General features: G+C 41.4%; 2 protein-coding genes across 5 annotated transcripts in view; both read right to left on the bottom strand.

The window, feature by feature from the left end:
- PGM1 (phosphoglucomutase 1) overlaps positions 1-13,979 on the bottom strand; it is a 66,866-nt gene extending 52,887 nt beyond the window's left edge. For 2 of the 4 annotated variants that reach the window (XM_025380352.1, XM_025380361.1), the window contains exon 1: positions 13,470-13,979. In XM_025380352.1, coding sequence (XP_025236137.1) covers positions 13,470-13,715 — 246 coding nt within the window. In that variant the 5' untranslated portion in view covers positions 13,716-13,979. Of the gene's footprint in view, positions 1-13,052 lie in introns of all 4 variants that reach the window. The other 2 variants (XM_025380368.1, XM_025380375.1) reach the window with 2 other exon arrangements.
- A 9,895-nt stretch (positions 13,980-23,874) lies between these two features.
- EFCAB7 (EF-hand calcium binding domain 7) overlaps positions 23,875-26,025 on the bottom strand; it is a 60,657-nt gene continuing 58,506 nt past the window's right edge. Inside the window, exon 14 of the mRNA XM_025356075.1 lies at positions 23,875-25,927. Coding sequence (XP_025211860.1) covers positions 25,922-25,927 — 6 coding nt within the window. The 3' untranslated portion in view covers positions 23,875-25,921. The remainder of the gene's footprint in view (positions 25,928-26,025) is intronic.

Below are 26,025 nucleotides of genomic sequence, written 5' to 3'. Positions count from 1 at the left end.
CCTCCAATGGCATCAGTATTTGCAATAATCATAATAATCGTAGAATCATCAGAATCTTCTCTTTACTAACCACTTACAAGGTCAGACCCTACAATAAGTGCTTCACAAATTTTATTTCATCCTCACAAGAATCCTTCAAGGCAGATATTATGATTATTCTTTTGAATACCACATCTACATATGGAGGAGCTATCTATGGCGAACTGTGGGATAAGTGATTTTCTCATGGATTTGAACACAAAGCAGTTGGAGTGAACTGTGTGGCCCAGCCCAGAGAGGAAGCTGGGCTTTCATGACAGGTGCCAATCTTATCCCTGATCCCATCTGAGTTTTCTACACTTATTTCCCTTTTGCTTCATTTCCAAATCTTCCTTTAAAATGCACTTCGTCTTGTTCCACGGAATGCATTTTTCAAAGTCCCCATGGAGGTGGTGTAACCTAATAGTTTTATTGCTAAATCAAAAGGCCTTTCCCTGTCCCCACCCAGTTATGCCATCCCAGATCCATTTTCTGGCCTCTGAAGTCAGGGGACAATTTCACAGACTCGAGGTGGGCACTGGCTTAGCATTTGGGTTTCAGGTTCTGTGGTCTAGAGCTGACAGGATTCTCTTCCTCAGTCTGGGCTGGGTATTTGGCCATTTTGTCTGTTTGTATTTTAACAAACCTTCCCATTTTGTACAGCTCCTAAATGCCTCACCAAAGCAGGTTTAAATGTTTACCAGAATGGAGGAGAACTGTATCCCCAGACCACTGCGGTAGGCTGCAGAAAGCAGAATGCTGGACTCTGCCTCGGCAAGAACTGTCTCCTAAGCTCCTCTCTACAGGTCAACGTGCTTGAACAGTATAAAATACAGTAACTCCCTTTAAACAGTTATGCCAGAGTAAATTCATCTCAATTAGCATTATCTCCTTCAAAACAATTACCTTGGGAAACAACATATTTATTCAAACAATGCTGACATCTCTCTAACTCTTTTAGTGGGGAACTGTTTTTACTGTCTGTGGCACTTTCTTTGAAAGTCCTCAGTCATGACAAATTTCATCCTTTGAGAGTAGATTTGAACTTTGGAAAAAGACAAAAATTGGCTGGAGCCATGTCTAATGAATAAAGTGGGTGATCAAATCTTGTTACATCACTTTAGGTGAAAAATGAGGCATGACTATAAAATAATGTGACTGGTTTTCCTAGGTGACCCATAAACCGACTGGCTGAAAGATAATTCCCATAGAGGAGTTTCAAATGCTTTCAGCACTAGACGCATCACTGGAGTGCACGCGCGGTTCCCAGAGCGGCGATTTGGCAGGGTACGATACTAATTTGGATATATAAGTTCAAATATATTTATAAAAAAAGAAATCTGATTGCTTACCCTCATGAAAATGAAGAAGCTATTCTCTTGGAGAAATGTCGCGTCCTTTTTTTGACAGCCTGGTCTGCTGTGGACAGAGAGTCTGCCGAGAAAAGACACACTCATCTCCTGCAGGACACCTTCGCCAGGCATATCACCCATCCCAGGCACACTCGTCCATCCCAGTCTGGCCCTGAGCTTCCACGGCCATCTCTTTTTCCTTTTGTGTTAGCTTTTATAACACCTAATGGTTACTGTCTGGTTTTGTATGTGTCAATCTTCCCCATTCAACTGGCGGCTCCTGGCAAATGAGGACATCTTTAACTCTGCGATGCTCAGGACAAGGCGCAGAGAAGCGTGGGATACTAATTCTGCTGCTCCTAACACAGCCCTTACTTTGCTTCTCATGCTCCTGTGCTTTCACTTGGTAAATGTAACTTCTCTTGCCTGTAACCGAAACTGGACGTTTGGTCCATGTAAAATCTACCCACGCAAACGTAGAGACTGAAAATAGACTAATGGCTGCTTAAGGCTGAAGGGGTAGGGAAGCGAGGGAGATTGGCTGCTAATGTAAGGGGTTTTCTTTTAGGATCATGGAAATATTCTAAAGTTAGACTGTGGTGATGGTTGTACAGTTCTGTGAATATACTAAAAAAATATTGAATGATTCACTTTAAGTGGGTAAATTATATGGTATGTGAATTATATCTCAATAAAGTAGTTTATTAAGACTCTCACACAATGGCAATGTTTGTGCCTTGGTTCCTTTCTAATGTGGGGTTGGAATAACTGACAGCCAAGGTCTCTTCCAAAAATCTAGCTGCCCATATAAAATTAAGTTCTGTCTTCTCTCTGTAACACTACCACTTGAAAATGACAGTGATTTTCACCAAATTTGGAAGGAATGCTTAGGATAGTATAAACTATTGGTTGTTCCCCAACATCAATTCTCCGTTTCATTTAGTTTGTCAAATCCCCAATGTTTAGCTTGACAGATGACACCCAGAATAAGACTGATATTTCGCAGCACTCCTTGCTGCTAGAGGTGAGCTTGGCTAAGTTTTGATTAATGGGACATGAGTGCGATGGGTATGTTCAAACTCTGAGAAAGGTATGCCTTCCTCAATCTTTCTCCCCCTGCTGGCATGTTGGCTGGCATGATGGTAAGGTGGTGGGCAGCCACCCCAGACCTAGATAAGAGCAACACTCCAAGGAAGGCTGTGCAACAGAAGAACAGGGGCATGGGTACCCCTCCATAATGGAGCCACACATCAGCCCTGGACTGCCCACACTCAGGATAGGAAAGGAAGGGTTCCATTACTATCAACCTTTAAGCACTTTATTTGGAAACTCTGCTAACAGCAGCCAAACCTATATTTTAACAGAAAAGTTGGTACTCTGTACCAAAACAGCATCTAAAACATGTGGCATCAGCATGCTTTTTATGGCATGCAAAAATCTGTTGCCTCTGACAGCACAGGAGGCAGACCCGTGGCCAACCAAATTTGTAGCTTGAGACAAATGGTTGGGAGAACTCAGAACATGAGTGCTTGTTGACTACCCCTTGCTACAATAAAAAGGGGAGCTCAGGCAAGGGCTGGCCATTCTGCAGACAGAAATAAAGGCAGGTAAGGGCTTTAATGGGCTCTGCTAAGGGAATTTTTTTTTTTTTTTTAACTGTGGCCTGCAAATGATGCTGCCCAAATCCAGGAATTTGTGGCATCGCAGAGTTGAGATGACAACTATTTGTGGAACCAATTTAAATCAGCTATACGGTAAGCAGCAGGCTTAGCAGAAAAGGCTGTGTCTAAAATCTTCCCCAGGGCCAGGTGCAGTGGCTCACACCTGTAATCCTGACACTTTGAGAGGCCGAGGCGGGTGGATTGCTTGAGCTCAGAAGCTAGAGACCAGCCTGGGCAACAGGGCAAAACCTAATCTTTACAAAAATACAAAAAATTAGCCAGGTGTAGTGGTGCATGCCTGTAGTCCCAGGCTGAGGCTCAGGTGGGAGGATCGCTTGAGCCTGAGAATTCGAGGCTGCAGTGAGCCATGATCACACCACTGCACTCAGCCTGGATGACAGAGTGAGACCCTGTCTCAAAAAAATAAAAATAATAAATAATAATAAATAAAATATTCCCCAGGATTCTCTGTCAGACAATGGGAACTAGCCCACCAGCAAAATCAGATTAAGGATACTGTCTTCATACTAGCCTATCTTTTCCACCTAGCTCAAGGTAACCATCAGTAATAGAGAAATCAGGGGAGGGACAGAGCATCCAATAAATACAAGTCAAAGTTTTTAGGTTTCAAAACTATCGAGGTGAGAACTTTCACTGTGATTACCAGCACATGGAACTGGTCAGGATAGGCCAGAAGCCTACTAAATTTGTGAAGGTACTGTACAGTGAAAGAGCCATGAGCCTGGCCTGCAAAAGTCACCCCTGCCTCTTATCCTCCAACTTTCATCAGCAGGAAGCAGGTTACATAAGCTGTACGGCCCTAAAAGGACTTTTAGGGCCTTCTCCAATGTCCACTGCTACACGAGCAGGTGGATAGAGTTCCTCCCTGAGGGTGGAACCAGGGTTCCCTGTGGACCTACTCCACTGCCGGGACAGGACTGTGATGGCTGGGGCCAGCACAATGCGACAATGTAACACTACTATGGCTACTGACTGGTCCACATATGTAAATATACAACTATATCCCCTCTCTTTACACACACACACACACACACACACACACACACACACAGAGTTATGTAACTCTCTCCCTATATATATAGTTATACATAGTTATGTAGTGGGGACAGGGGGCCTGCTAATTTGTCTTGAAGTTTACACAAGGAGCCACACATGGGCTTGATGGAGAGAACCATGAACACTGAGTACTGACTGGGTAACTGGAAGGAATTTGGGGTGCCTCCACTGGAAAGGAGTGCTGTGTTTCACGGGCACTCAAAGCAGCCAAGAACAAATTCATATATTAGTTGCCAAAATAAACCATATGGTATATATAGACATGAAAACAAAATTTCACCTTCCCTGCATGCCCTTAATGGCAGTTTAAAAAGAAGAAACTTAAATCTGTGAAGATTCTTGTATAGCATAGATGGTCCTATCAACCCAGCATGGTATAGATTGGTATTTCCCAAAATTGTTATTTGGGGTCCTTTTACAAACTCACAGGACTCACATATTAAAAGCTCTGAAACTCCTACTTAACATAGACCAAGCCAGTTTCTCCATGCTGTTAACTAGGATATTATAACAATCCCCAGAGGTACTTACTCTGGGATATATTTATTTATGGAAAAGACCAACCAGATGAAATATCAGAAGACTGGAGTCCCTGTTCCAACACCATTAGCATACTGGACAAGTCAACCAAATATTTCTGTCCTACCACCTATCGCATTTCAACCTTCAAAACACTTTGGGGTACAAACAGAGAAAAAAAGAACACCTTTCCAATATGAAAACATAATTTTCCAAGGGTTTCTGATTCATGATTAAATCTTTATTGGCATGACTTAACTAGCATTCCCCACTGTGTTAATTCTTTATGCCTTGGGGAATCAGCTCAGTGGTGATTTGGAGAAGCTACGGGAAGGAGGACTTCTAACAGCTGAAGTTTAAAAAACGAAACAAAACAAAACCCAGCTTATATCCATCCACATATCCCAACACTAAACACAGCCTTCTCTCCCGTTCCAAACAACTCCCTATGCTGCCCCCTTGTGATTTCTTTCCCCTTTGAGGACCCCAGGGGAGAAAAGTCTTCTCCACAGTCCTCCCAACTGAAGCCCTCGGCTAGCCATTACTTACTTAACACACTCAGGAGCCATTTTTCAAAGGTGGATCCCAACTGTGCACACAGCTTCAAAGTCAACAGAATAACTGGCTATGTCTGTGTGGGCCTCAAGGGAACTTGGAGGAGAATAAAGCGATCAGTTCAAACTTTCCTGCTTCACTTTCCTAGAAGTGTAGCTCACTCAAATCATTCTCCCGAAAGCTCTTCTAAAGTCTGAAAGGGTCCAGACTATACCACTGTGACATAAAAATTATTTTGAGCCGCAGTCATTTAAAAATGGGCTTTTTACTAAACTCCTTCATCTGTCTTAAAAGCAGCGTGCCCCAAAGGAACTCTGGAGTTTCACAACCAGGGAAGATCTACTCTTATTGCCATAACTAAATAGACACTGGCATAAAACTACAATATCTCCTACCTATTCTCTTAAGGGCTGATTTATCTTTCCTAAAGTCATGGTTTCCAGCAAACGCTCTTCTCCTCCTCCGCCTTCCCCTACTGAGATGATATATAGGCCCCCAAGTCTAACTGCCTCCTGTCACATTTTTCTGTAAACTCCCACAAATGTCTTTTTGTTGCTAATTTGTCTTTTACATTTAATTTGCAAGCCCCCCAGTATATAACCTAAGAGGGTAGATGAAAAGTTTTCTCTACCCTAGAGTCCAAGAGAGAAAAAAATTATTGTTAAATATTTGATCAATGCTGATTATACATCTTATTATCCCAAGATAAATTTATAATATAATAATACTTATAATCTATATGTAAAATGTCATAGTATATTGGGACCCTTTGTACAATATAATGTATGCTACATTTATATACCTGAGGCATAATTTTATAATATTAAATGATTATATGTGTTTATCTTTTCCATCTAACTCTTCCTGTGTCTGGAAGTCTTTTCACAGATATGTGCATGGCTCACTCCTTCACTTGATTCAGGTCTCTGCTCTCATGAGGTTTATCAGAGAGGCCTTTCCAAGTGCTGCACTAAAAAGAGCAGCCCATCCTCTAATGCTGTCCCCTTTACTGGGTTTTATTTTTCTTCAGCGAATTTATCTTCATTTGACATGTTTATCATCTGTCAGGATCAACTAGAACCCCACAGCTCTGTAGAGCAGAAACTTTGTTCAATTCACTGTTGTATCCCTACTTCCCAGAACCTAGTAGGTGCTCAATAAATATTTATTGAATGAGTCACTCTTTCTAAAACAGTAGAGCACTCTTCCGTATGTTATCTTGTTTACAAAACCAAAAAAAACAAACTCTTTATCTTAAAAAGGGAGAATGCTTTTTCTATTCTACAAAATTTCATTGGCATTAGATTTGATTAAAAAGAAAGTAAAGGAAAAAGATTTTTCAGCAAGAGCATTAGTGAAGCCAAGAAAGAGAAACTCCCAAGCAAATTGATTTAAATATTTTATGTACCAAAGATAGTTTAGTGACTAAGTGCCTGGCTCTAAAAGAGTCCTGCCTATTCCCTCTTCCTCACCTCTCTCGGCAGGTCCCCCACCTGAAGGGCAGCCACTGTCTTCTATAGCACACACTCCGCTCTTCAAGACATAATTGGTTTTAGGTGCAGGCACTTCTTTCCCAATCCAAAATGTTCTCTCTCTCTGAGCTCAGCATGTTTTCTAATTCTGTTATTTGTATGTCTATGTGTTTCTTCTGTCTTATCTCCCCCAAAAGATTGTATGCTCCTGGGTGGAAAGGACAATAGGTTATCCATCCTGGCATTCGGTGCTGATTCAAAATCAGAAAGTGTAAACAAGGGGAGAACAATTGTTCAAAGCCCACCATAATTCATTATTTATTTATTTATTTATTTTTGAGACAGGGTCTTGCCATCCCCCAGGCTGGAGTGCAGTGGTGCAATCACAGCTCACTGCAGCCTCGACCTCGCAAGCTGAACATGATCCTCCTACCTCGGTCTCTCAAGTAGCTGGGACCACAGGTGCCCGCGACCACACCAGGCTAAGTTTTTTTTATTTTTTGTAGAGAAGGGGTTTCACTATATTGTCCAAACTGGTTTGGAACTCCTGGGCTCAAGTGACCCACTCAAGTGCAGTAAGCCGCTGTGCCTGGCCCCACCATAATTTAAAAAGTGTTTTTTGTTTTGTTTGTTTGTTTTAAAAGGTGGGGGGTGGTTACAGCATATTAAAAAGTAACTTGGCCTGGGTGCGGTGGCTCACGCCTGTAATCCCAGCACTTTTGTGAGGCTGAGGCTGGCGTATGACGAGGTCAAGAGATCCAGACCATCCTGGCCAACACAGTGAAATCCCATCTCTACTAAAAATACAAAAATTAGCTGGGTATGGTGGCACGCGCCTGTAGTCCCAGTTACTCAGGAGGCTGAGGCAGAAGAATCACTTGAACCCAGGAGGCAGAGGTTACAGTGAGCCAAGATCCTGAAACTATGCTCCAGCCCAGGGCAACAGAGCAAGACACCGTCTCAAAAAAAAAAAAAAAAAAAGTGACTTGAAGGTGTTTCTCTGCCAAGTCATACCTGCCCTGGGGATATAAGGTTTAAAGTAAAGGTAGCAAGGTGCCTCCACCTAACTCCAACTACCCAAGAGTCCCAAAACCTTCCCCTTCCTGCTCAGTGTTCTTTTATCTCCTTCTCAGGAAATTGAACTCCTATAGCCAGAAACATGTTCCTTCAGCAGTGTTTGCAGATGGACCCCATGAAAATTCAGAAAAGGGTGGTTTACTTCAAGTGGGAGACAGTGGAGTTCCTCCACTATAAGGCGAAGTTTGCAAAGTCCCACTAGTTTGCTCTGAGAACATGAGACCCTCAACCTCTGGGTCATGTGTTTGAGGCCCATTTTGGTGCAGGCATCACCTGACATTAAAAAAGGATCATTGTTTAGTGTGGGGGTTCCTAACTTGGGATACTTACATCCCCTCCCCCTACCTCAAGAGGTCCTTGGGTAGAATTCAATGGGGTCCATGAATATGAATGACAAAATAAACAAAACAATCTTTATTTTCACTAACATCTAACTGAAATTTAACATTTCCTTTTATTATAAATGTAGGAAGCAAACCACGGTATTAGTACTACTACTGCTACTATTATTGCTACTACCTAGGAATTTCTCATCAATAAAAATTATATTTTCATATCCTATTTAGTTATCTCAAAATACTGAGATTGCAGATGTCTCAAAACATCACTTATACTCACCACTACTCTGAAGTAAGGCAGTATTAGATCCTCCACGAATCTTGCTATCTAATATGTCAGTAAAGAAGCATGTATCTTGATATATAACAAATCTAGTTTTCTAATATTTTGATTATACTTCAATATAATTTTGCTTCCTTTGTAATGCTTTGTATTTTATTCACTTAAAAATAAAATCACTCTGCCCGGGCACGGAGGCTCACACTTGTAATCGCAGTGCTTTGGGAGGCAAGGCCAAGGCAGGCAGATCACTTGAGCCCACGAGTTTGAGACCAGCCTGGGCAACTTGGTGAAACCCCATCTCTACAAAAAATATAAAACAATTAGCCAGGCGTGGTGGCATGCACCTGTGGACCCCAGCTACTTGGGAGGCTGAGGTGGGAGAATCAACTAAACCTGGGGAGACTGAGGCTGCAGTAAGCCACAATCGTGCCACTGCACTGCAGTCTGGGCAACAGAGTAAGACCATGTCTCAAATTTTAAAATATATATATTCTGAGGAGGGGCTCCATAGTTTCCACAAATGAGTAGCAAAGGAGTCGCTGACAAAAGAATCCCTGTAACTTGACAACAACAACAACAACAACAACAACAAAGAATACCCTACTTACAAGCTCCCACAAAGGCATTTATTTTATTTTGCTTAGGGTGGTGATAAATCATCCTTCAAAATATGCACACATTTATTTACTTGTGAGCTTAAACTCTCCTCAATTTCTAATGCTGGTCATTTGCAGATCATTAGACCCAAAAGTGATTTTTAGAGACCAGGAATAGTTTCAACTACAGAATTCGTTGGGATTCTCTTAGACTTTTCAGTAACATGGGCCAATAAATTCCTTTTTCACTTGGAGTAATCTAAGTAAGGTTTTTGTCATTTGTACCCAATTGGGTTCTGACTAACATGGAACCCCTCTATATTGGTTGGGGCTGTTGAGGATTAGAGGAAGGTGGGAGACCATCTGGGTGGCTAATACCTGCATCAGGTTGGATTAGTGTCCTAGTACCAGCAAAACAATAACACACCTGTCATTCGAACAGTTTCCAAGTGAGGTACTTGTAAATATGTTGTTTCATCTAATCCTCACAACAGGCTCTCTGGGTATGTATTATTCCAATCTTTGCGGATGAAACAAAAAAAGATTAGAAATTTGTATTTGTTTCTAATCTAAACTCCCTCAATTTGTATTCATTCTGCCGAGAATTCCTCCTACCCGACAAACCCACTTTGGGAACTCCAACTCATTCTTTAAGACTCAATTCAGCTACCACTTCTCTATGGAGCCTCCCTCCCTTCATCTTTCCTTCCCAAGTAGTCATTGACATTAAAAACACCTGCACATCCCTCCATCACAACACCTGACACACTGTGCTGTCTGTTGACTCCTATCTACCATCCCTCCCAGACTATGACTTTCCCAAGGGCAAAAATATTTTACACCTCAAGTACAATGTCTGATACAAAGCAAACACATAATAAATGTTTGATGTGAATAAATTTATTGGTCACCAACTATATGCTGGCTTTAAATCAAGTGCTAGAATACAAAAGTGACCCACCGTTCAGAGCAAATAAACAAGAATTCATTGAATGCTACATAGTCCTAGGCATTGCAGATACAGGGAAAACAGGTCTGTCTTAAAGAAGCCTATTCTCTAGTGGGAGGCTGTGACATGTAAACAGATAATTTCACTAGAATTTAATATATCTATTCTAGAATTATCTATGGGAAAGGAGCACTTAATAGGTGGAGAAGGGTGGTAGGTGATTGGGTGAGGGAGAAAGGACAAGATGGAGGAAGGTGAACAAGAAGGCACAATCCATGTTGCTTCCAGGTTCTTCCTCACCAACTTTCCCATGCGCGGGAAAATGCAGCCCCCGCCCGGGAAGATGCAGATCAACCAAGCATGCGCCAGGTGACGTCAATCCGAAGAGATCGAAACTTACCCGGCCACACCTATGGAGACGCCCCTATCACACCCTTATCCCGCCCACTGCCCTCCCCCTTCCAGTACCAATGCATAAAAGTCCGCCAACGGCAGGAGCCGGCGTGACTTCTTCGGCCCCCGCATTCGTGGACCGGAGACCCTCACCCGAGAGCGCCCGGGCGACTTGCCTGGCCCCTCACACCTGAGGACCAGAGAACCTCACCCAAGAGCGTGCGCATATTTGCAATAAAAGACTGCCACTTTCTTATGTACTTTGGCCTCATGTTTAATTATTTAGCTCTCCTAAATTAAATAAAATTAAACAAAACAGTAGGGATGGGGGGTCAAGAAAGCTTTCTGAAGATGCTATCTGGACTGAATCATATCACAAGAGAAAGAGTAGCATATTAAAATCCCGAGTGAGTAGACAGAGTGAACAAAATCAGAGAACAAGCTGAGCATAGAAACCTAGGGAATAGGCCAGGTGCAGTGGCTCACGCCTGTAATCCCAGCACTTTGGGAGGCCGAGGAGGGTGGATCAGGAGTTCAAGACCAGCCTGGACAAGATGGTGAAACCCTGTCTCTACTAAAAATACAAAAATTAGCCAGGCATGGTGGTGCACGCCTATAATCCCAGCTACCAAGGAGGCTGAGGCAGGAGAATTGCTTGAACCCGGGGAGGCGGAGGTTGCAGTGACCTGATAGCGCCACTGCACTCCAGCCTAGGCAACAGAGTAAGACTCCATCTCAAAAAAAAGAAAGAGAGAAAGAGAGAAAGAAAGAAAGAAAAAAGAAACCTAGGGAAAAGTCAATGTGCAGCCCATGAAGGAACTTCCAAAAAGTGTGAGCAGAATCAGCAGAGTAAGCAAGGCCAAGGGAGGAAGAACTTTAAGAGTACAAAATCAGCAGTGCCAAATGCAGCAGAAAGGCCAAAGAAGATAAAACCGAGAGTGTATTCCATGGATTTAGCAACTGGCAAGTCACTAGTAACTTTGGCAAGAGCAATTCTACTGGAGTAGTGAAGGGGGCAGAAGCCAGATTGCAGTGAAATGGCGAGTAAACTAGAGGTGAGAATGAGAAATAGGAATGCAGAAAGCTTTTACAAAGGTTGGCTGAGAGAAGACCAATAGGGCAATGGCTAAAGGGTGATGAAGTTTTAAGAACTTTTTTTTAGTCTTAACTAATTCTTTCCTTCCCACCCCACACTACTCCCAAATGGACAAATTTCCATCTGGCACCTAAAATTTCCACTCTGCTGTAAGCTCCTTAAGGACAAATCTTGTGTCTGCATCATCCTTTTAGTCCACACATTTCTCTGAACATGGTATTCAACAGGATCTGTTGAATGAATGAATGAAATGCAAATTCAGCACAGGTGGTAATGGGGAGATGAAGGGATCTACTGGGATACAGCTACTGTTTGTCCTTCTTTCATGGGAATTTGTGCTTGTCCGAAAATTCAGGAGCACAAAGTAGACAAATCCAGGCAATCTTCCCTCACTGATGCTTATAAATGTTTGGCCCGGGGAGGCAGATGTAGATAGGGCCCAGTTTAGATTTTGGAGCCTGGAAAACAGATCTTTGAGATCAAGGGTCCCTTCATTCTCAGGAGATGTTGAAGTTCTTGGGATTGGCAGATCTATATTGGACTCTTAGTGCTGCCATTATAGTTTTTGTAAATTATTTAACCTACCTAAGCTTCAGTGTTCTCGTTGGCAACTTGAAGATACCCACAATAGCATCTGCCTTATAGGGCTGCAGGAGGATAAATGAGACCCAGAAATGAAGTGCTTACCATGGTGCTTGGCAAATAGTACTCAATGTCAATAATATTAGATAAACAAAGTACTATTAAAATGAATAGAAATATCCATTTCAGGGGATGTGTTCCAGAAGAATTGGCCATAAGTCAAATCTCACTTAAAATATAGGAAGAAAACTTGGTCCTCAGACTCCTTAGAAATGTTTTACAAAAGTAAGTGAATAGCCTCAACTTATCAATCCACATTCTCTTTTTTCTTTTCTTTTCTTTTTTTTTTTTTTTTTGAGATAGAGTCTCACTCTGTCGCCCAGGCTAGAGTGCAGTGGCGTGATGTCAGGCGTCCGCCACCACGTCCGGCTAAGTTTTGTGTTTTTAGCAGAAACGGGGTTTCGTCATGTTGGCCAGGCTGGTCTCGAACTACTGATCTCAGGAGATCCACCCGCCTCAGCCTCCCAAAGTGCTGGGATTACAGGAGTGAGCCACCATGCCCGGCCCCACATTTTCATATATCAGATTTACTGAAAAACCTTTTTTTTAAAGTTTCACCTATCCGAGTGGACCCGCCCAATCAAGTCAGTTAATGTTCCTTGGCCCGGGGCGGAACCAAGGTGTTGCGTTCATTTCCTGGCCTGCCACGACTGCTTGCTTGCGTAAGGGCGTCTTTGGGTATGTTGTTGCCATTCTAATGAAAATTCAGCTTCAGCCCCGTCGGTGGAACAGATCCCGGGCACCACTGGGCAAAGACTAGATTTTTCAAAAGCCTGCCCCCCTGCAAGCAGGCCGCGTAAAGGGCAGGAGTTCGGAACCAAGGCAAACTAGGGGGCGGGAAGAGAAGCTTGGCAATCGCCTGCTGAGATCTGCCAGCCTGACGCCCCAGGGGGATGGGTGCTCTCGCCACCCTTGCCCCACAGTGTCGGGCTCCGAGCCAGCGGGAAGCGCCAGTCCCAGCCGAGAATAGCAGGGGAGCGGGCGGGATACGAGGGGGCTCTGGGCGAGGCGGCGGCTGTCTAACCTTTCCTACTTAAGGCGACGGCACTCTGCGCCGTAACCGTATCTTCCCGGGTGGCAAGGTTAAGGCAAATGTCAGAGGCCTTGGGAGGGGCGGGGGACTGGGAGAGGGAAGGCGGCGGGCGGAGACGGAGGGTCGGGCGGGCCTCCCAAGGTCACGCCCGGCTCCGCGCCCGTGCCTCCCCGCCCCCCGGGAGTCAGGCGAGGAGCTCTGCCGGGTCCCACGGCCGCTTTCCCCAGCCTGGCTACCTCCGTCCGGCCTCCAGGCCAGAAGAGCGAACGCGGAGGAGGGGGAGGAGCGGGAGGTGGAGACCAGGGCGACCGCGCGGAAGCGACCAGCCCCGAGCCAGGGAGGGCGCCGCAGGCCGCACGTCGCACACGCGCCAAGGGGCACGGCGGCGCGGGGCCGCGCATCCCTTACCCCGTTGGCGGCGGCGATGCGGGCGATGAGCTGGATGGCCTCCTTCATGTAGAACCGTCCGTCCCCGCCCACCACCAGCGTGGCCTCCTGCCGCTGCGCCGGCTCCACGGTGGAGATGATACTCTGGATGAAGTTCTCCGCGTAGTTGGCGCTGCTCTGGAACACCTTCACCCGCTTCCGCAGCCCGCTCGTGCCCGGCTTCTGGTCTGGGTACGCCTGGGTCTTCACTGTCACGATCTTCACCATGGTGGCGACTTGCTGCCGGGGGTCAGAGCTGCTGACTCGGCTGGCGGAGGGGCGGCCGCGGCTGGGGCTGCAGCTGCTCTGGGGTGAGGGCGCGGCGGGTGGGGGCTATGCCGCACTCTCGGCCGGCGCGTGGCCCTCCTCCTTAAAGGGACAAGGGACAGGGCCCTCCCTCTGCGCCAGCCCACCTCCTGGCAGGTCAGGCGGGAGGGGAAAGGGGAGCGCCCTCTCTAGGCCTCCTGTGAAATGGGTGGAGCCTTACTGATTTACTCTCCCCTTCGGAATCCTATCCACTGTAAAAAGAGGCCCGCAACTCCTCCCCTCAGTGTTGGGGCAGAGGTTGGGGTAGGAACCCGGTCATAGGGCAAGGACGTGAGGCAGGGTGGAAAAAAGTATAAAGTAGAATGATTTCCAGTGGTTTGGCGAGTGCATCGTGTGTAAGTAGCTTTCTGGAAACCTGTTGGGAGGGACAGAAGTGCCAGCCCCAGCTCGATTTCATGAGTCCTAATTCTTTCTGTTTCTCCCTAAATGTGAGGGCATTTGAGTTCCGTAAAGGAATCGACTCCAAAGGTCTGATGTGACTTACTGCTTTCCATGTGTTTCCTGCTGCACCACACACTTGGCTACCATTGGTGACGGTGACTTAGCTATGACTTACTGAGTGTAGTGTTTCTAAACCTTACTAAAGTATGGGTTTTATTTTCCCCTTTTTATGCTTACAAAACTGAAATTCAAAGAATAAAATGCCTTGTCTCATGGCCACACAGCTAAGTCCATGCGGGAGGCCAATTCAGGTGGGTCTGGCTCCAAAACCAGGGCTGTTCCCATGATTTGCCCGCTGTGGCACCAGGTTGGCAACTAGGAAATGTACAAGGAGGACTTGACCAATGTAGAAACAAATATATGGTAAGGATAAGTATGAATACCATCAAAATTAGTCAGTTACTCGTGTAGTAGAAATAAAGTGAGGAGATCAACAAACAAGGACTGATATGGCTGGAAAAGTTTCACGGGGGATAGCAAGGTCAACCAAGGGGATTTGATTATTAAGTAGGAATCTTCAGTCTTTCTTGCTTTTCGGTTTAGTATCTCCCTTAATTTGGTAAGAGTGATTGTCTCCTCTGTTCAAGAAACCTGTCATTTTGGTAAAGTGGCAGAAAACTTGGCTTTACAAGATGTGTGATCTTGGGAAAGTTAATGTCTGTGGGCATCCATTTCCTTACTGTAAAATAAACATATCGCCTATTTTGGAATATTTTTTGCGAGATTTAATGGGGTTTTGTATGTCAGAAATTCTCAATCATGGATACACAGTAGAATTCTACTGTGACCCATGCTCACAGTAGAACTACTTGAAATGGTTTCTAAATGACCCAGTCCAAACAAATTCAATCATAGTCAGCTGATAGAAGTAAATCATCTAGCCTGGTGCCTGAAACATAGAGGCCTTCAAAAATATTAGCTGTCCTTCCCCAATTCCAAAACCAGAGCTTGTCATTAACCTGTGAATTATATTCTTTTAGTGGTTAATTGGTATGTCTTGATCAAGCAGGGAGAACAGACCCCTAAGAGTGCAGACTCTCACAAACCAAGTGTTGATATATATGCTGATATAGTACATGTTATGTAGATACAGTGTGTTGATGTAGTCACTCTAGATGAGTTTCAGTGGCAAATATGATGTGAAAACTGAACCCTGGACTGCTAGTAATGAGTTCTAATATTTGCACAGGAGTTTACACAGCAGTGTAATCTTGTGAATTAAATAGTATAATCAAGCCCATTTTATAGAAGAGAGAATTGAGGATTGAATGGTGAATGTAATCAAGGTTATCTAACTCCACAAAATGAAAATATAACATAGATTCACCGAGCCTTCAAAATACCCACCTTACAGTTATATGGTTTAGATAGTGAATATAGAGCTCCTACCAGTGTTAATAAGTCATCAATAAATGATAACTTATAAAAAGTCATGGGCTCAAATTCAGATCTCATGCCCTTTCTATATTCTTCAGTATCTTTGGAAATATGATGGGGCTTTTCATTTAGGAGGAATTGATCTATACTTCTCTCACCCCAGAAGTTGTAACAATTAGCTTTAACTGCATAACAAACCAGTCTAAATCTGAGTGGTTTAAGATAACCCCCATTCATTATGATAGTTCATGGTTCTATGAGTTAACTGGCAGGTCTGCTGTTCTAGACAAGGTTACTGTGGCCCCTTATACAGACCTAAAATGATCCCCATGTTCCTTGCCTCCTGATAATCATTCCTTTATGCAATCCCCTTGTATTACAGATTGAGTATCCTTTATCCGAAATGTTTGGTACCTGAAATGTTTCAGATTTTAGATTGTTCTGGATTTTGGAATGTGTGCATTACAATGGTTGTGCATCCCAAATCCAAAAATCCCAGATTCAGAATGCTCCAATGAACACTTCCTTTGAGTGTCATGTTGGCGCTCAAAAAGTTTTGGATTTTGGAGCATTTTGGGTTTGGGATTTTTGGATTTGGGATACTCAATCCGTACTTTTCTACTGCTGTATAACAAATTACCACAAACTCAACAGCTGAAAATAACACCCATTTATGGTGTCACAATTCTGTAGATCAGAAGTCCCAATTCTATAGATCAAAAGGTTTGGCCAGGTTCAATTGCCTCCTGGTAATCATAGATATATAGCAGCTTACAAACATCAAGGAGAAAGTATTTTGACCTTCATTACATTATTTTTAAGGCAAGCATACCTGTTTAAACTGATTTGTCTATAGCCAGTTGGTTTAATTTCATTAAATTCTTCCCAGAGCCTCAAGATAAGAACCCACCCAAGCTTGGTGCGTTCTTATCTCGAGACTCTGGGAAGAACACCTTGATTTGAAGTCAAGAGCCAAGCTGGCTTCTTATCTGGAGGCTCTGGGAAGAATCTGCTTCCAAGTGTTAAAGATAAATAAAAACAGAGGCCCCAGTTTAGATATTTTAAGTCCAACCACCTATAGCCAGGTAGCCAAAACTTAAGTCATCCTTATTTCCCTGAAACACTTGCTCTAGACATAAACAAAACACAAAATGTCCTTGACAGTGTGATTGAATGAAATTCAATCGGCTATAGACAAATCAGCTTAACAGCTCTGCTTGCCTTAAAAAGAATGTAACGAAGATCAAATACTTCCTCCTCAGTGTTTATAAGCTGCACTGTAACTGCTGTGAGCTAGGCTTCTTGCCACTTTTGGTTAGATGTCTCCCAGTTTGTAAACTATTCTTTGTATGCACACTAAACTTTTAAAAAATTTTAAAGTTTGATCTGATTTTAACACAGCGCATTCAGATTGCTGGCAGGATCTATTTCCTTGCAGTTGTAGGATTGAGGTCCCCATTTCTTAGATTAGACCTACCTGGATAATCTCCCTTTGTAACATGTTCATAGGAGTAATGTATCATCATATTCACAGGTTCTACTCACATTCAAAACTTGACTTGCAGAGATTTCCAAGTTGTAGTATTTATGAAAAGCAACAGAAGGAGTCTTATTCCCCTGTGGGTAGCACTGAAATTGGGAAAGAAGCCATTGGGCCTGATGAGCGCATACAGACAGAAATGAGAGAATTATCGGCTCTGTGGACCAATGACCAAGAATAAAACAGGATGATTGTACGCTGCATAGACATTTGATATCAAAGGCCAGATGTTTTTCCCAAATGCTTTGGCACTCTATAAGTTAAGTGTACTTAATCATGGCCCCAGATGGGCTATCTCAGTGAAATGAAATAGAAATAAAGATGAATTCTGAAAAAAAAAATATGTCCTAATCACCTAACTCTGTCAACTGAGATTTGTATCTGCTCACAGAAATCTGTCTCTGCCACCTGAACAGAATGAAGGTTTGAAAGCATTAAGTTGTTAAAGAAAAAGTAAGTTGTCATTCTTGTATCGTTAGATTATGGTAAGGTATTTATTCCTTTTTTCTGTTTTCTAATTCATATTTTTTATGTTCATATAGTATAACTACTTTTAGTAATTCTAATCAAAATCCAAGATGTGGGTCAAAGATTTATCAAAAGATATTCTAAATCAGAATTACTTATAATATGGGAATAAGTAAATGGTACAACATAAATAGAAGAAACAAAATTGTATACATATTATCCCACTGGAGTGTTTTCTCAAGAAATACACACAGACACACACACATACAAACACATAAAGGACTGGAAGGAAATATACCAAGATGTACAACAATGATTACCACTGGGTTGCAAGATAGGGCAGTGTTTGTTTTCTTTATATTTTATCTGGATTTTCCAGGTTTTCTATAGGGAATTTGTATTATTTTTAAAATGATAAGTAAATATTATGTTTTTTCTTTGAAATACCTTTTAAGTGGTAATCCTTTTTTTTTCTTTTTTTTAAGACAGTCTCACTCCATCATCCAGGCTGGAGTGCAGTGGCACGATCTTGGCTCACTTCCACCTCCGCCTCCCAGGTTCAAGCAATTCTCGTGTCTCAGCCTCCCAAGTAGTTGGAATTATAGGCACATGCCACCATGCCCAGCTAATTTTTGTATTTTTAGTAGAGATGGGATTTCGCCATGTTGGCCATGCTGGTTTGGAACTCCCGACCTCAAGTGATTCACCCGCTTCGGCCTCCCAAAGTGCTGCAATTACAGACATGAGCCACCACACCTGGCCCTCATATTATTTCGTTAATGAATTATTCTTTACCATTTAGATGGTATTCATTCATTTGTATATTGCTTCATTGACTCTATAAATATGTTTTGAACTTGTACTAAATGCCAGCTCTTTGAAAGGTGTTTGATGAATAAGACAAAATAGTCTCTGGTCTCACAGATCTTGCAATATGTTGGAAGAGACAGATACTGAATAATACACCATAATTGTGGTAAGTGCAACAAAGAAGTATAGGTGCTGTTAGACCGTAAATAGAAGGATGTACCACTGGAGAGTGTCAGGGACAATATCCTGGAGGAAGTGCTGTATAAGCTGAGGGATAAAACAATGAGTAATAGTACCCGGCCAGGTGAAAAGAGAGGAAGAGCATTTCATTCCAGAAAGAACATTAAGGGAGGTTTAAAGTAAGAAGGAATTTAGTGTCATCAATAACTTGGAAAAAAGACAGTTAGTGTAACTGGAGTATAAAAACCTCGGGGTGGAATGGTAGGTCTGATCATATTGGACCTTGTAGGGGGTGTCAGGTGTTGAGATCTTTATCATAACAGCAATGAACAAACAAAAGTATTTTGTTTTCATTGTGGCAAAACATATGCAACAAAATTTACCATTTTAATGATTTTTAAGTGTACATTCAGTGGCACTAAGTATATTCACATTGTTGTGCAACGATTGTACCATCCATCTTCAGAACATTTTCATCTTCACAAACTGAAACTCTGTACCTATGAAACAATAACTCCCCATTCCCTCCTCCCTCCTACCCCTGAAAACCACTATTCTTTCTGTCTCTATGAATTTTACTATTCTCAAGTGCAATCATATTTATCCTTCTGTGTCTTGCTTATTTCACTTAGCATAATATCTTCAAGGTTCATCTCTGTTGTAGCATGCCAAAAGGGTTTTAATCAAAGGAAAATTGTGATCATAACAGCATTTTTAAGAGATCACTCTGGCTACTGTGTGAATGAGTAAAAAGAAAAAAGTGGATGAAGTGAAACCAGGTTGGCAGGTGGAAAACTGGTAGATTGTACCAGGGAGATGGGTTGAAATGAACAGACTCAAGGCAGAAAGTAGAGCCTACTGGACATGGTGATATGTATAGAGTAAGTGAAAATACGGGGTGTCTCCTAGCAGCCTGGGATTGGGAATATTAAAAGAAATACAGTGCTCCTTGACTTAGGATGGCATTACATCCCAATAAACCCATCATAAATTGAAAATATCATCAGTTGAAAATGCATTTGATATACCTAACCTACTGAACATCATAGTTTAGCCTAGCCTTTGTTCAGTGTGCACAGAACACTTACATTAGCCTATGGTTGGGCAGAATCATCTAACACAAACTCTATGTTATAATGAAGTGTTGAGTATCTCATATAATTTATTGAATATTAAAAGTGAAAAACATGGTTGCATGGGTACAGTATGGTTCCTATTGAACACAATAGTTTTCTCATCATTGTGAAATGAAAAAGTTGTAAATTGAGCCATCCTAAGTTAGGGACTATCTGAGTTTGAAGGTACTGTGGCATGACTATGAATTCTGTTCTGGACATATAATGTTTGATGTTCCTGTCATGCATCAAAGAGGAGGTATAGAATAAGGTGTTAGATATAGAAGTCTAGAGCTTAGAAAAAGAGGCCCAGCCAGATGATACAAATGTATAATCCATTAGCATACAGATAGCATTTGAAGACATAGGAGTGGATGAGATCCCCTATGAAAAAGAATATAGTATAGAGGAAAAAAAAAAAAGAGGCCAATACTGAACTCTGAGAAACTCCAGCATTTAAAGGAAGCACGAAAAAATTAGGATCTTCTAACTTTGAAAGAAAATTTACTTAGAAACATTTACCTAGCAGGAAGAAGAGTTAGATGTCTGTCTTCTTTGTGCCATCCAGCCTTCGTAGACCTGAGCTCAAATCTGTTAGGTTACATTCAAAGGCAAGGCAGATCCGCATCTTTTTTTTTTTTTTTTTTTTTTGAGACAGTCTTGCTCTGTTGCCCAGGCTGGAGTGCAGTGGCGCAATCTTGGCTCACTGCAACCTCCACCTCCCGGGTTCAAGTGATTCTCATGCCTCAGCATTCCAAGTAGCTGGGACTGCAGGCACACACCACCAAGCCCGGCTAAATGTTGTATTTTTAGTTGAGACAGGTTTTCGCCATGTTGGCCTGGCTGGTCTTGAACTCCTGACCTCAAATGATATGCCTGCTTCAGCCTCCCAAAGTGCTGGGATTACAGGTGTGAGCCACTGCACCTGGACAGCCACCACGACTGACCCAGATCCACTTCTTGTGCAAGTTACTAATATGTCACTTAGAAGCCTTCCTACAGCAAATTACCTAGAATTTGGCTAGGTTCTATCTCAGTCAAGGAACAACTGAATTATTTATTCACCTACATATATACAAATGTGTATAAATGGGAGGTGGGTTAAATTCTGGCTAGATAAATGATACTTGGTCAAATCCCATTTCCAAATACAGTATTCATTAAAGACAGCTTTACCTTAACCATTCACGAATAATCATTTGCATTCCAATTGTAATGATTTAAAGAAATGTATTTACTATAGGATAGCAATCTTTGATGACTATAACAAATAATAAATGGTATGTATGTGAAATTTATAACAAAAGAAGATGTATGGAGTTTATAATGAAAATACTGGATGGTGAAGTGGGTGATATAGTGGCATTAACAGTTAACAGTTATTAGTTACATGGCTTATACAGAAACCAGTTATCAAAGTAAGAAATATTGAAAAGTAATTCATTAATCACATGTACACAAAGCCTTAGCAGGCACCTATTTGGCATACAGTAAAAGCATGTATCATGTTATTGTTAAAAACAAAACAGCTTTATATCTGTGTATCCTCATCTTCCTGTCTGGTGGTGGTAAGTAATGATGGAATAATCTATATTGAGGAATATTGAGGATGTCTCCAGTTTAGGACTAGGATATCCTAAACTACTCTCTAACTAGAGTCTCTCATTTAACAGAGCTCTAATAGAGTCAGTTGTAAATAATCTTCTATAAGAACATACAGTTATTTGTAACTGGAAAATAATTGACGATTCCATATGAACCCAGATTAATGCTGAACAATACTGCAAATGTCATTTTAGTTCATTTATGAAGTCTGAATCATAGGTTCTTCTTAACTGCAGATTTAGTTTATTAAATCCTATCTATTTGTAATTTGCTTAAATGACTAGTTCCTACATATGGAAGCAATATGAAACCAATGTCCGTTTGTATCCATAAGTTATTCAGGTGTTTAAAACTTTTACTTGAATAAAAGTTAATAGATATCTGGACGCTGTGATTCTGAAATTAAGTTTGTTCCTGTGCCAAAATAATAATAGTTTCTGAATTCATGTTTCAGTGTCAAGTGGTTATTCATGAGGCTATATGTGAAAAGGATTGATATATGTGATAAATTGGACTTTTTCCTTAGAATTCATTTTTGGAATCCTCTATAAAGGATATCAGTCTGAATTAATTTATATGAATATTTGATATGCAAATATTAATATTTCAAATGGCAAAAGATAAGATTTTTAAAAATACAGATTGTGAAGGACATTTTTCAAGAAATAATGAATGTCTTCGTTTTTCCATTTCATCAGTATTCTCGATTCCTTGTTAGATGCTGTGGTAGGTTAAATAATGGCCCCTAAAAGTTATACATGTCCTAATCCCCAGAACCTGTGAGTGTTACCTTATATGGCATAAATGAATTTGCAGATATAATTAAGAATTTTGAGATGGGAAGATTATCCTGGATTATCCAAGAGGGCTCTAAATGCAATCACAAGTGTCCTTAGAAGACAGAGAAAGGGGGAGATTTGACTGCAGAAGAGAAGGCCAAGGAGGCAGATTGGAGGGATGTAGTCACGAGCCAAGGAATGCTGGCAGAAGCCAAAAGCTGGATGAGACAAAAAATGCAGTCTCCTTTAAAACTTTCCAAGGAAGCACTGCCCTGTCATCACCTTGATTTTGGCCCAGTTATACTGATTTTGAATTTCTGGCCTCCAGAACTGTGAGAAAATAAATTTCTGTTGTTTTAAGCCACCACGTTTGTGGTAATTTGTTACAGCACTCATAGAAAACTAATACAGATTGATATGGCTTGGCTATGTCCCCACCCTAGTTTCATCTTATAGTTCCCATAATCCCCACGTGTCATGGGAGGGACCTGCTGGGAGGTAATTGAATCATAGGGGCAGTTAACCCCATGCTGGTGTTCTTGTGATAGTGATTGAGTTCTCACAAGACCTGATGGTTTTATAAGGGGCTTCCCCCTTCTTTAGGCACTCATTCTCTCTCTTGCCACCCTGTGAAAAGGTGCCTTCTGCCATGATTGTACATTTCCCGAGGCCTCCCCAGCCATGCAGAACTGTGAGTCAATTAAACCTATTTTCTTTATGAATTACTCAGTCTCAGGTATTTCTTCACAGCAGCGTGAGAACAGACTAATACACAGATGCTTTAATTTTATGGAGGGGTATGAGCCAGGAAACTCATGGCCTGATCCTCTGGAGACTTAAAGCATGATTTCAGGTGACCAGTAAGAGACAGAATAAGGAAAAAAAAAAAAAAAAAAAGGCTATCCTAAGGCTATACAATCAATAAACACCAGAGAAATGTATATCAGGTGTAGCACAAGTGAAGGAAGGAATCAAGAAAATCATAGAGGTAAATATCTCCAAATTATTATCTTGCTTAAATTATCTGAAAAACTAAGGTCAAAAATGTTTTTTTCCTTGAATTGTCTAAGAAGCATAGTTCTTTGTTTATTCACTATGTAGAACTGCTGCAGTGTACTGGCAGTGTTCTGTATGCCACCTTGAGATTCTGAACACAGTCTATCAGAACTAGTTTAGAATTGGCTGGTATTAGCAACTTTTCCTCATGACAGAACTGTTTTTCTTTTTTCCCTTGATATCACTTCCCTGGATATGATTCTTAAGTTCTGTTATTTTTCTTAATTTTGAAGCCTTCTTTGAAATAGTTTTATTCATTACCTTCACTTACTCTCCTTTCATCCATCTGTTCCTATTCAAACCACCTATCAAATTTTTACTAAGCACATAGTACAGGATAGTCAGTTAGGTCCCAGATTAGCCAACCAAAATAAGATCCCTGTACTCCAGAACATTAAAATAGGGAAATCTAGACGTGTACACAAATTAATAAAATATACAACGTATAAGCTACAAAAAGGTACTGATTTTTAAAGCTAATATCAAAAAACAAGATTTTAAATCAATAATCTAAGCTTCTACCTTAAGAAACTAGGAAAAGAACAAGTAATCCCAGGGTAAGCAGAAAGAAGGAATTAATAAAGGTAAGAGCAGAAATCAACAAAATTAAAAACAAAAAAAAGAGAAAATCAATAAAACTTTTCTTTGAAAAGATCAATAAAAATGACAAACCTCCAGCAAGACTAACAAAGAGAGAAGACACATTTTATTAATATCAGAAATGAAAAAGGGATATCACTACAGACTGCACTGACAATTTTTAAAAATTCTATGTACATAAATTTGACAACTTAGATAAAATGGACCAAATCCTCAAATGCCACAAACTACCAAAACTCAACCAAGAATAGGTAAACTGAATATCCTGTAGCTGTTAAAGAAATTGAATTTGTATTAAAGAAAAACCTCTTCCAAAATAAATCTCCATGCCTAGATGTTTCTAATGAGAAATTCAAGCAAACATTTAAAGAAATAACACCAATTTCACAGTCTTTTCCAGAAAACGAGAAAGCATTCCCAACTCATCTTATGAGGCCAGAATTACTCTGATATCCAAACAAGACAAAGATATTTCCAATTAAGAAAACTACAGACCAACATCCATTTTATGCAGTCACAAAAATGCTCAACAATGTACAGTTGACCCTTAAATAATATGGGGATTATGAATGCCAACCACCCCCTCAAGTGGAAAAGCTATCCATAACTTTCTACTACTCCCAAACTTAACTACTAATAGCCTATGTTGACCAGAAGCCTTATGGAACATAAACAATAAAGTTAGCTAGAAAAAGGAAAATGTTATTTCTTATCATAAGAGAACATATATTTACTGTTCATTAAGTGAAAGTGGATCATCATAAAGGTCTTCATCCTCATTATCTCTATGCTAAATAGGAGGTAGAAGAAGATAAGTTGGTCTTGCTGTCTCAAGAGTAGCAGAAATGGAAGACGCAGGCACACTTGGTGTAACTATGGAAATACACTGTAATTTTTTTCATTTTTCAAGACAAGATCTTGCTCCATCGCCCGGGCTGGATTGCAGTGATGCAATGATAGCTCACTGCAGCCTCGAACTCCTGGGCTCAAGTGATTCTCTGGCCTCCACCTCATGAGTAGTCAGGACTACAGGTGTGTGCCACCATGCCCAGCTAATTTTATTTTTTGTAGAGACAATGTCTTACTACGTTGCACAGGCTGATCTCGAACTCCTGTCCTCAAGCAATCCTTCCACCTCAGCCTCCCAAAGTGCTAAAATAGAGGCCTGAGTCACCACACCCAGCTATACTGTAATTTTTGTCTGACTTTTTTGCTTTCTCATTTCTCTAAAAATGTTTCTATCGAGTACCAATCCATATTCCACTGTTTGCTTTAGTTTCCATGTCGCAAGAGAAGTCAAAAGTGGTCTTGAATACTCAGAACTCTCATGCCGGACTGTCTCATGTCATTTCGTTTCCTGGCACTGCTTCTTCTATGTCTTCTTCCTCATCATTTGGCACTGGTTCAGAATCACTCAACTCTCTCCTGTTGTCTTAACTCCTCTGGTGTGGTGTCTTGAATTTCTCCAAGATTCATATCTTAAAATCTTTCACCTCCCACCTTTTTTTTTTTTTTCCCATATCCATGTCTTTCATTTCTTTGATTGGCTCTGTCATAAATTCTGTGAAATGATGCACAACATCTGGACACAGTTTTCTCCATCAGGAAGTTATTGTTTCAGGTTCGATGGCTTTCATGGCTTTTTCTGTAGCATAATCAATGGTATTATCCTTACAGACTTTTACGATGTCCTTTTGTTATTGTTGTTTTAATCTTTTAGTCTTTTATTTTTATATAGTTTTCTTTTCTAAAAGGCCATCTCAGCTTCAGATCATGGTTTCTCTCTATTGGAGGTTCTCATCCATAGTGTTGACATTCCTTTCCACAGAGTACCTCCTATGTGAAATGAGCCTTAAAGGCCCTCCTGACCCCCAATCTATAGGTTGAATTAGGAGCCTTGTTTTGGGAGGCAAGTAGGCCTCATTGACACCTTCAGTGTTGAATCATGGGGTTCCATGTGGCCAGGGGCATTGAGGGAGATCAAAAGAACTTTAAAAGGTGGTCGCTTACTGGCAAAGTACTTGCTGACTTCAGCAACAAAGCATTGATGGAACCAATGTAGAAAAAGTGTTCTCATTGTCCAGACCTTCTTGTTGTACAACCAAAAGACTAGCAGGTGGTGTTTATCTTTTCCCTTCAAGGCTGGGCAGAGTAGGGCGTTGTAGGGGGAGAGTTTAGCAGCTTTATAGATAAGGGCAATCCTGATCATAAACGTGACTGCATTCATAAAATGGTAGCGT

The sequence above is a fragment of the Theropithecus gelada genome, chromosome 1 (genome assembly GCF_003255815.1).
Source record: "Theropithecus gelada isolate Dixy chromosome 1, Tgel_1.0, whole genome shotgun sequence".
NCBI lineage: Eukaryota > Metazoa > Chordata > Mammalia > Primates > Cercopithecidae > Theropithecus > Theropithecus gelada.
The sequence above is the reverse complement of the archived record's forward strand: the minus strand, read 5'-3'. Positions and strand labels throughout refer to the sequence as shown.